General features: G+C 43.3%; 1 protein-coding gene across 1 annotated transcript; it reads left to right on the top strand.

The window, feature by feature from the left end:
• Positions 1–4,096: 4,096 nt before the first annotated feature.
• Positions 4,097–11,341, top strand: NDUFB6 (NADH:ubiquinone oxidoreductase subunit B6). The gene is made up of 4 exons (XM_063914191.1): positions 4,097–4,417; positions 4,997–5,089; positions 10,595–10,639; positions 11,187–11,341. Exons 1-4 carry the CDS (start codon positions 4,238–4,240, stop codon positions 11,256–11,258), a joined length of 390 nt encoding a protein of 129 aa, XP_063770261.1. The 5' UTR covers positions 4,097–4,237; the 3' UTR covers positions 11,259–11,341.
• Positions 11,342–11,716: the final 375 nt, after the last annotated feature.

The raw sequence follows: 11,716 nt of genomic DNA on the forward strand, positions 1-11,716 counted from the left end.
GAGCAGGAGGCTCATATAGACATAGGGTTATAAGGGAAAGGACACTGACCACACACTCTGATCTGCTGCATTACCGGTGCACTGCACACAATGATAGAAGCTAAGCACACACACTGAACATTACACTTACCTGACACACACGTCTACCCTTAGTGGCTAACTCTAACCCCCCTCCCCTGCAGCTTAACACTAATACCCCTTTCACATCGCACAAATAACCTGGTATCGACCCGGTATATTGCCGGGTCAACACGGGTCGCTGTGTGGTGTGAAAGGGCCCATGGAGAATTCCCGGGTCGCCTGACCTGGTAATTCAACCTGGGTTATAAGGAGTGTTATTACCGGGTTGGAGCATAAAGGGATAGGGGAGATGGGGTGTGCTCTGCACTAGCTGAACAATTAATATTACTGAATTACGAACAGAGAGCCCCGATTAATATCCGTCAATAAATCATTCACTAATTGTTGGATGTACGGGGGTGCAACCAGAGACAATTGTACTGTACGAAGAGAGGAGAGGAAAAAATGTCTCTTTGTTGGCGCACATGAGATAATTTAAAATGTAACTTTGAATAGATCCATTAAGATTGTTCAAAACACGAAATTTAGACAATACAGTGCAACAAATATTACACTGACTACCTACAGTGAGTGAAAAATTTAAATAAAGTGAATTTTAAAACCAAAGCTCGCTACCTGTGTCATATTTTGTGTAGATTCAATTTTGTTGATGTAATAAGGATCACTACGGATCTGAGTGCTCTGGAGTAATTATTCAAAATTCTGAATGCAATATAATAGTAGGACTATAATCTGTCTATGGAATCAGTATCTAAATAATTGAATCAACACAAAATATGACACAGGTAGCGAGCTTTGGTTTTAAAATTCACTTTATTTTTATTTTTCACTCACTGTAGGTAGTCAATGCAATATTTGTTGTACTGTATTGTCTAAATTTTGTGTTTTGAACAATCTTATTGGATCTATTAAAAGTTACATTTTAAATTATCTCATGTGCACCAACAAAGAGACATTCTTTCCTCTCCTCTCTTATTACCGGGTTGAATACCGAGTCAGGGGCAGTGTGAACGGGTTGCCGGGTTAATGCGGCCCGGGACCAGTTCACTATATAGGGAGAGGCAGCGCCCTGCCACTAGGGCAACCCAACCTGGTTCGGGGAGCCAGCTGTTAGGGTTCAATGCCGGTCCCACCCAGGAAGGACTCATTTCCAATTTGCACGTGGGAACCGGCATTGATGATGTGAAAGGGGTATAACCAACCCAGCTTGCTTGCTTTTGGGATGCTGAAAGACAGGATTCTGGCACTGGACTTCTGACCAGTGTGGTGATTCTGGTGCCGGGATCTTGACTGCCAGCATCCGATCATTGGTATGCCAAATACAGCCGCTGCACTGTATGGATTAATATCAATTATTAGTAGTACTATTAACATTGTGTGAACTAGCATACTTCAGCATTTCTTTCTCATTACAAGTGTATATAATAAATTGATCACAATACTACAAATGTATGAAGAAGAAAAGAATACCACGCACTTATCTTTCTGAGAGAAAACTTGTTATTAAACAGAATGTTATTTCACATTAAATCAATTTACTTTAAGTTGAAATTCAAAAACATTATTTTTTAAAACCTTGTCACTTGAGTCGAGTACTCCTTTCTGTTACAGTTTGTTCCTGCTTTGAAAATATGCACTCACAAGGTACAGAAGTAACCATTATGCAGAGGCGTCGTTTCATCAGGTCAAAAAGTGTAGGAAAAATCACTGTTTTCTTTCCACCAAAGTAGCAGGTCCTCTACCCTGGACAGAAGGGGCATCCTCATGAATTTATCGAACTCGATAATGCTTGCTGCTCGAGAATTCTCTGCATAAGTTTGGACTAGATCATGTCAAAATCTTCCCATACAGAGCTGTATGGTCTGGAAGTTCCAAAATCTTCAGGGGCCGGCTGAACACATTGAACTATTGGTGGCCTAGGCTCTCAGTATTCATTTTCTCTCCGTATTGCACATTTATTAATTATGGTTTCCCTAGTGTCTTTGAAGCGACGGTCATCTTTGGAAAATCCATGTTCTCTGAATCTAGGATCCAACAAAGTCGATTCCCATACAATAGTTAGATCTCGATATTTTTTAGTAGAAGGTCTGACACTTCATCTGTAAGTTTTGTAATTAGAGCGATGACAGTTTCACCATCAAAGACAGTGTTCTTCAGTCTGAGACAGTGGTTTAGCAAGCCTTTGCTAAGTAGGACAACTTTAGACAATGTTACTTTGTGTTCACTACTGATTTCCTTGGTGACCTCTTCAAAGCAACCAAGGATTTCACATGACTTTTCAATAACATACCAATCTTCGTTTGTCAACTGTTGAACTGAATCAGGATTCAGAATAGCTAAGGCACTTTGAAGTGGCTCTTTCATTTTTTAAATCCTCTGTAACATTTAAAATGTAGAATTCCAACGTGTTGGACAATCTTGTTTTAATGTTAAAATGGTATATCCCATCTGCCCTCTATGCTGTACAATTTATCGCTAGCCTGTGGACTTCTTTTGATATATTCCACTGTAGACTTCACTTTTGCCCTAATTCCGCCTACTGTTTCCAGACTTGCTTGCACAAGTAAGTTCAAGCTGTGTGCAAAACATGGCGCATGCCACCAATTTCAAAGCTGTGCAGCTTTGACCATATTGGCTGCGTTGTCTGTTGTGCACGCCACAATTTTGTCATGTATATTCCATTCTCTTGTGATTCTTTCTAACTCACTGGAAATATTGTCTGATGTGTGTTTGCCAGAACATTTTAAAGAGGACAGGAGGTATGATTTCAGGCAGCAGTCCTTATCAATAAAATGTCCACCCATCTGTTATGAGAGAAATGTATGTTGCACTGTTTTGGATCTCATTTTTAATTTCAACCAATGTCTTTTCATAAAACTTATTTAATAAGCTATTGGATAGTTTTTGGCTAGGTAGTTCATAATCTTTGTTAAGCATGGAAATAATTTTTTTAAATTCAGTACTCTCCACAACATTAAAAGGATGGTCGTCTTTAAAGACCTTAAAACTTGTTCATCTATTTTACATTGTTAAATAAGCTGCAGATATTGGTTTTGGTTTTAAATGTAGTGATTTTGCTTTGTTTTGGATTTGAAGACGTAGATGCTACAACAATCTGCTCAGGAGGAGCTGCTGATGAAGCAAAATTGTCATGCTTGTTGTTACCTGCACTGGAAGTATTGTCTCCATGTTCTTCATGAACTTCAATTGGTAACGACAGTGGCCTCAAACGAGTTTCTTTTAGGTTAATCGTCCGATGTTTAAGCCGCAAATGTCTTGTCATATTTGAAGTGGAAGACCCCTTGCTAGACAGGACAGGTGAGCATATGTTGCATTTTACTTTTTCTGTTGAGGACCGAACAAAGTAATCCCAAACCGGACTTTTTAATGCCATGATAATACAGGTACAGTATTGCACTTAGTGTGAAACTATCAATCAACTATTGACTCTGATTGAGTGGCTCTCTGACCTTACAGATCACTCTACATACACGGTGTCAGGCTGACAACCAATTAGCAAGGTTGTTTTCAGTCACAGTGTACAAACTGCTACTTTGTTTTGCTTTGTTACAGTAGCTAACTGGCTGCTTTGCAATTGATTTAGGTTTTGGGCTTATAATATCATCCACAAGCCTCCAGGGGGTGTGCCACACTCACACTGAATAAGCAGAACACAGCAGGGTTCCGCCTCCCACAGCACTGAGTGTCTAGTGCTGCTGAATGAATCTGATCCTCCTCCACTGAGTCACTGCACTAGATATCTCGGCTCAGTGTCACAGACAGTCCGGCACATTAGCATTCAGCAGCCTCCTGACCAGCATCCACAACACACATACTGATGCCATCTCTCTGGCCTGAAGCTGGTCCCTATCTGCGAGGACAGGCGGCACGGCAGCCACGGTAGAATCTTACATATATATCCCCTTCGCCTACAGGATCCGGATGTGACGTCGGGTAAGGGCGGACGTTTTGTTGTGCCCTTACAGCATTATTTTATTTTTCCTCAGCAGAGGGAGTCTTAGGGTAGCGTCTAGTTTCAGAGCTGACGTGACGTCATCGGTGTGCGCTCAAGCTGCTGAGCGGTGTGTGTCCTCTGTAAGCTGTTGAGGAGTCACACACAGGGAGGGCACAGGGCTTTGGACAGCGGGGAGCAGACATGTCGGTGAGCCCGGCTGATGAGAAGCTCCGGCAGCAGCAGCTGAGAGTTCTCCGGAGGAAATGGCTGAAGGATCAGGAGCTGAGTCCCCGGGAGCCTGTCCTGCCCACCACCAAGCCAGGTGTCATGCAGAGATTCTGGGGCAACTTCCTGCAGAAGAACAGCCTGTGGAGGAACTACGTGCGTAACAGGGTCAGGGAAGGGAGGCCTTTCCCCTGGGTTATGTATAGACTACAGTGTTTGTGGATGAGCTTGCTGCCAGGAAAAGGCAAATGCCAGTTAAGCATTCAGGGTAATGTCCTAGAGGACTGCTGCTGCATGGAGGGGGATATGGGTAGAGTCATAAACTAAGCATCACATTGGCAGATGCAGCCTGCAAATTTAGTTGTTATTATTATTAGTTATTTATATAGCGCACACATTCTGCAGCGCTTTCCAGTGAATATTTGCCCATTCTCATCAGTCCCTGCCCCAGTGGAGCTTACAATCTATATTCCCTATCACATGTACACACATTCACACTAGGGTTAATTTTGTTGGGAGCCAGTTAACCTACCAGTATATTTTTGGATTGTGGGCGGAAACTGGAGTACCCGCAGGAAACCCAAGCAAGTACGGGGAGAACATACAAACTCTGTACCATTAGGGCCATGGTGGGAATTGATCCCAGGACCTCTGTGCTGTGAGGCAGTAATGCTAACCATTACACCATCTGTACTGCCTACACATTATTTAAAAGTTATTGTTTTTAATCTGCAGACCTTCAGAACGTATAATCTTGGTGTTACAGCTGTGACGAAAATTCTAATACCAGCCTGGATCATTCATTACTTTATTAAATACCATTTGGAGGTAATGTGTTAGTTATCTTTGCATTCTTAAAAAAACAAAAACCTGTTATTCTTTATGCAATATTAAGATTGATTATGTATAATGGTTTTAGAAAGTTTAGATTATTTTGCACAAATGTGATCTCAAATGTGTTCAGCTATTTATCTAAAGTTGGCCATAAGACAGAGGTTCCCAACCAAGTTACTCAACGCACTCCCAACAGTCCAGGTTTTAGGGATATCCATACTTGAGCACAGGTTAGTTAATTAGTACCTCAGTTATTTTGATTTGACTGTCTGTGCTCAGCCTGGATATCACTAAAACCTGGACTGTTTGTGTACCTTGTGGGCTGAGGTTGGGACCCCGTTTTAAAATTTTCTGTTGAACAAACTAATTTGCTGGTTGGAATGAAAATTTGGTAATGGATGAGAGCAAATAACAGTTGACCATTTGCTCCCAATCACAGGGAAATGGACAAAAACAGTCATTCAGACAAACTGGTTAAATCTGTTTTATCTATGCCATAGGTCTGCAAACTCTGTCCTCATTACCCCAAAGGGCTGTAACACACACTCCGGTTTTTCCCGGATGGCAAAAAGCCGGACAAACTTTGTCCGGCTTTTTGCCATCCGGGAGAAACCGGCAGTGTCTGTCACACGGGACGGCTTTGAGCCGTGTGTGATGCTGTGCGCATGCGCAGCATCAGACACGGCTTCAGAAAAAACCGTTGTGTGTGAAAGCTCCCCTTCACACACACGGTTCACTGGCTCCAAAGACGGCCCGGCGGCCACCCAGCCGCCGGACCTTCCAGTGGTGAGACCCGGCTGCAACCCGGCAGCCGGGCCGGGGCCGTGCAGTGTGAAGGGACCCTAGCCCTCACACTGTTAACTACAATGCCGGCACGGGAAAAAGCTGTCCGGCTTTTTCCCGTCCGGCAAAAGCCGGGTAGTGTGTTTCAGCCCTTACAGTGCATGTTTTGCAGGTCTCCTCACAGAATCACAAGTGAAATAATTAACTCCACCTGCGGACCTTTTAAAATGTCTGTGACTAATTAATACACCTGTGCACTTACTGGGTTACCTGCAAAACATGCACTGTGTGGGGTAATGAGGACCGAGTTTGCAGACCTATGATCTAAGCCACAGGTTCTCAAACTCTGTCCTCAGGACCCCACACATTGCATGTTTTGCAGGTCTCCTCACAGAATCGCAAGTGAAATAATTAGCTCCACCTGCGGACCTTTTAAAATGTGTCAGTGAGTAATTAATACACCTGTGCACCTGCTGGGTTACCTGCAAAACATGCACTGTGTGGGGTCCTGAGGACCGAGTTTGAGAACCACTGATCTAAGCAATTAGTCTGAACAACAATTTTTGTCTATTTTCTGGCATTTGAGAGCAAATTCTGACTGCCATTCACTCCCATACATTACCAGATCTACGCTCCAACCGGCAAATTGGTTGGTTTGACAGAAAATCTAATAGTGTATGGCCAGCTTAAAACATAGAAATGGCCCCAATGCATCACTGGTAGTGAATGCAAGAAAATGGAGCAGCAAGCAGCATCCCCAAAAATCATACACCCATAGCCAACACTACAGAATACAAGTGCAAATGCTGTGTTGCCTCTGGAAAAAATTGCTTCGATATTAATATCCATCTTGTAAATACATTAGGAGATATTCTTACAATTTTGTGCCAAGGGAAAGCTACAGATGTGTTGTTTTTTTGTGTAAAATGTGATGCAACTAGAATGCACTAAGAGACTGTGCTGGCTACTGTGCTATTCTAGCAGACATTCCCAACCACGGTCCTCAAGGCACACAAACAGTGCAGGTTTTAGTGAAATCTAGGCTGCAGCACAGATGGTTAAATCAAAATAACTGAGCTACTAATTACATCACCTGTGTTGAAGCCTGGATATCACTAAAACCTGCACTGTTATACCGCTTTCACATCGCTAATGCCGGATCCCACCCGGTAAAAGAAACGTGTCCTTACCGGGTGGGATCCGGCATTTGCTCCCCTCTGCTGGCTTTCCGACCCAGCAATATACCGGGTCGGTTGCCATAGCAGCGGGGGGGCGCAGCAGCAGCAGGGGCGGGGGTGGAGGCAGCGCTGGGAGATGAGCTAATCTCCTGCGCCGCCTCTCCCTATGCTGTGAATGGGAACCGTGTCGCATCGACGCGGCTCCCATTCACACTGCACCTGACCCGGTATTCAACCCGGGTATAATCCTTCTTTTATACCGGGTTGAATTAGCGAGTCAGGCGACCCGCTAATTCTCAGAAAGTGCTTTCACATCGCACACTGACCCGTGTCGACACGGCAATATGCCGTGTCGATACCGGGTTATTTGTGCGATGTGAAAGGGGTAATAGTGTGCCTTGAGGACCGTGGTTGGGAATGCCTGTATTATAGTGTATCATTTGTGTGTGACAGAGTCTGTATACAGAGAACAACTGCACTTGTATTGGAAAAACAGCTGCAGCTGCTACATTGTAGCACTTGTTATACGTGTTCAGGGACTCGGGTGCACACAGAGATACAAGTGTCCCGTATTAAATTAATTGGCACAGTTGACTGGTGCGTCCTGGCCGCATTGCATTGAGACTAAAGCTGGATACGCAATGGGTGATATGTCGGTCCGATGATATATCAGGTAATCGTCCAGTGTTTACCCATAATTGTTTGCTCCTGCGGGTCGTCCCATTGACCATGCTGTACGGCTGACGCAGTGAACGATAACTCATAAATTGGGCAAAGTCGTCCCTGGTTCCGTCCCAACGTATGACTCACATGGGGGCTGTATTGGATTCCGGTCTTCAGAGAGTGTTTTTACCTCCGAACAAATTATCCACAACACAGTCGAGGATTCAGGAGCTGTTACACAGTCAAAGGGTATCCATTCGCGCAGCTATTCGTGTGATGGGATCAATGGTGTCGACATTCGACATGGTGGAGTATGCTTCATTACAGTCGAGCCCTCTTCAACATCTGATTCTTTCCAAATGGAATGGGTTAAATCAGACAATAAAAACTCAGGCTATTGTCCTTCCTCTGGAAGTACGTAGGTCATTAGCCTGGTGGCTACAGACATCCCGTCTGGACAAAGGGAGACTCTTTCGGATCTCAGATTGGGAGGTTCTGACAACGGATGCCAGTCTTCTGGGCTGGGAAGCAGTGTCAGAAAAAAGTTGCTTCCATAGGCAGTGGACCAAGCAAGAAAGTTGCCTGCCAACAAATATATTGGAGCTTCGGGCCATATATATTCCACTCATTCAGGCAAAGGATATTCTTCAGGGGAAACCAGTTCAAATTTGCTCGGACAATGCAACGACCGTAGCGTACCTCAATCATCAGGGAGGAACTCGCAGCCAAAAGGCAATGAAGGACGTATGCCACATGTTAAGGTGGGCAGAACTTCATCATCCAGCCTTGTCCGCAGTGTTCATTCCGGGAGTCCTGAACTGTGAAGCGGATTTTCTCAGTCGACACACCATTCATGCAAACGAATGGGCTTTACACCCCAAGGTCTTCCAGACTCTGGTAGACAAGTGGGGGTTGCCGGAGATAGATCTCATGACGTCTCGTCATTACAACAAAGTTCCCGCATACGGGTCAAAGGATCTCAAAGCGACCTTCGTGGACGCCCTGTCAGTAAGATGGGACTTTCGTCTGGCCTATTTGTTTCCACCGATCGCCTTGTTGCCCAGGGTGATTCTTTAAGAAAAACAGGAAAGGGGAGCCATGATACTAATAGCTCCGGCTTGGCCCAGAAGACATTGGTACACAGATCTGCAGAGGCTCAGTTTCTACTCCCTCAACGTCCAGATCTGCTGTCTCAGGGTCCTTGTTATTACAAGCACCTGGATCGGCTGCCTTTGATGGAGTGGCTTTTGAGAATTCCATCCATCCTTAAAGCAAGAGGATTTTCACAACAGGTAATTCAAACAATGCTTAAAGCAAAGAAACCATCCTCAGCTCGCATTTATTACCGAATATGGCAGGCCTATATTGAATGGTGCAGTGCCAGGAAATTTGACCGTAGGTGGTTCAGAGTTTCCACAGTCCTAGCAATCCTTCAGACAGTAATGGATAAGGGTTTACGGGTGGCTTACTTGAGAGTTCAGGTGTCAGCATTGACTGTATGGTTTCAAAAGAAAATTGCTAACTTATAGGATGTTCGCACCTTTTTCCAAGGAATGCTTCACATCCAACCACCTTTTGTACTTCCTACAGCTCCTTGGGATCTAGGTATAGTCCTAAAGGCGCTTCAAGTTGCTCCATTTGAAGCTCTGACGAAAGTGGATCTTAAATGGTTAACAGCTAAAGCTCTCTTTTTGCTAGCTATTGGCTCAGCTAGAAGAGTGTCAGATTTAGGGGCATTATGTCGCCCTCTTTTTTTTTTATTTATTTATTTATTTTTCCTGATTTTTCATCCCAATAGAGCAGTTCTCAGAACCAAATCTGGTTATCTTCCTAAGGTGGTGTCTAAATTCCACCTTAACATAGAAATTGTAGTACCAGCTTTCCAAGGGCCGGAACTTTCTGCGGGAGATGCATCTTTGGACGTAGGTCGTGCTTTAAGGATCTGCGTGGATCGTACCAGTGCCATCAGAAAGACAGAAACTCTTTGTTCTCTACGGATTTCACAAGAGAGGATGGCCTGCTGACAAGCAGACATTGGCGAGGTGGCTTCAGAATACTATTTTGGAAGCATATTCTCGAGCTGATCTCCCTATTATGGCTAATGTCTCTGCTCACTCTACTCATAAGGTAGGTCCTTCATGGGCAGCACAGCATCGTGCTTCAGCTGAACAGATATGTAAGGCAGCCACATTGTCTATCATGAACACATTCATTACACATTATGCCTTTGATACCTTCGCCTCTCAAGACGCTGTATTCGGGCGAAGGATTCTCCTGTCTTATCATGCGGATAATCTTTGGACCCTGCAGGAGACATACGTAGTAATGGTAGACTTACCGTTGATAACTCTATTTCTCATAAGTCCACAGTATCCACAGGGATCCCACCCTGATGCACCTGATTTGAGGATCCTTACACCTACTAACCTCTTTCTTCTTGTACGAAATATGTGCATGTGTTTTCTTCTGGCCTGATTAGGGCTCTCTATGATGCTCCTGCCTTGAGCTGTGGAAAACAACTGAATTGCCTGAGCCAGGAGGCGGGGATATAGGGGACTTGCCCGTTGCATTCTGGGAGGCCGAAAGCTTTTGATTGTTGGTGCCAATCTGCTGACGCTACTTCATATCCCAATGTTATCCTGTTGATACTGTGGACTTAGGAGAAATAGAGTTATCAGCGGTAAGTCTACTATAACTACGTATTTGCATGAAGTAGGTACATCTTTTTCTCATTGAAAATAATTGGTTTATAATGTCTGCCCTTCAATTGTATAAATATTTGATTATAGAAGAATGTTATAAATCAATTAGAAAATATGAATTGTGTGCGGCTAACGTGGATTGAAATAATTAAGGTGTTTTGTTTTTATTTCAGACAACACCCTATGCCATTGTTTATCAAAAACTTCGTGTGTTCCCAGTAAGTATGTTAAGAATATTTACAGGTTCTTCTGAGTCAAATCTTTTAATATCTCCAATCTCCAGAAGACATGTGCAGAGGGGTGAAATTAAATGACTGTTCCATTAAAAAAAAAAGTTGTGATCTAGAGACAGCCCATTACCAAAGTCTTTGGGGACGATTTCATTCTTGCGTGGGAATTTAGTTCCTGGGCTTAGTGCCTTGGTGCTATTCCAATACTTCCCATGACTATTCCTGAGGCTGCACTTATCACATGGATTTCTAAGGTGTGAGCAGAAATCCAAAGTAGGGCTTCGAGGCTGGTCACTCGTGCCCGGGACTTAGCACAGGAGAAGTTGCTTATCACAGCTTATCATGTGTATTTTCGCCGCTATGGGAATGAATAGCTTCCAGGAGCTAAATTCCAGCATATACATTAAATCGACCCCCTTTGTTTTGACCATGATCTTGATGCTTGAGGTAACTGACTTGAGATCTCTGGATGTGAGCTACCACATTATCTTGTTTTTGCCATTTCATGTTACACCCCCTTTTTTTTTCACTTTAGGGTGATGTCATTCAGGAGACTGGAGAAGTTATTCCACCACTTGATGAGCCAAGCAATAAACATCATCATTAACAACAACTGTGGCAATTTCAATGTTTTTGTAATATGCCAGATGTCTAATATACAGCACACCTAAATAAAACATTAAAAAAATACACTTCTTTTTAAATTCTTTTAAAAGTATTAAAGAAATACAGTGACATACATAACTTTAAGGGTCATTTAGAAAAGTGCAAAAAATTTGCTGACGCAAAGCTCACAACTTGTGATAATTCATGTAATAAGTTTATATTTATTTTTAATACAAAGTGCATGTACAAATTGGATAAAGACAGCAGCATCTGGTGGAAGTGCAACATGTAGTATCTGGCTTTTCTGAAGACCACTGACAGCCCCTTCTCCAAATGTGTACTTAGACTGGGATCTGTAAATAGTAGCTTTTAATTTTTCCTCATAAGGCCATAAGTTTTACATGTGGTCACATTATGTCTACAAATAAAGGACAAACCTAGTTCATTCTGAGCACCTGC

The sequence above is a fragment of the Pseudophryne corroboree genome, chromosome 1 (assembly GCF_028390025.1).
Source record: "Pseudophryne corroboree isolate aPseCor3 chromosome 1, aPseCor3.hap2, whole genome shotgun sequence".
In the NCBI taxonomy this organism is placed as follows: domain Eukaryota; kingdom Metazoa; phylum Chordata; class Amphibia; order Anura; family Myobatrachidae; genus Pseudophryne; species Pseudophryne corroboree.

Bases quoted from the DNA above. Each gene is read 5' to 3' on its own strand.
- NDUFB6 (XM_063914191.1), top strand. From the start codon at position 4,238: ATGTCGGTGAGCCCGGCTGATGAGAAGCTCCGGCAGCAGCAGCTGAGA. The intron at 4,418-4,996 runs GTGCGTAACAGG...TTTAATCTGCAG, and splicing joins ACAGCCTGTGGAGGAACTAC to ACCTTCAGAACGTATAATCT. The intron at 10,640-11,186 runs GTAAGTATGTTA...TTTTCACTTTAG, and splicing joins AAAAACTTCGTGTGTTCCCA to GGTGATGTCATTCAGGAGAC.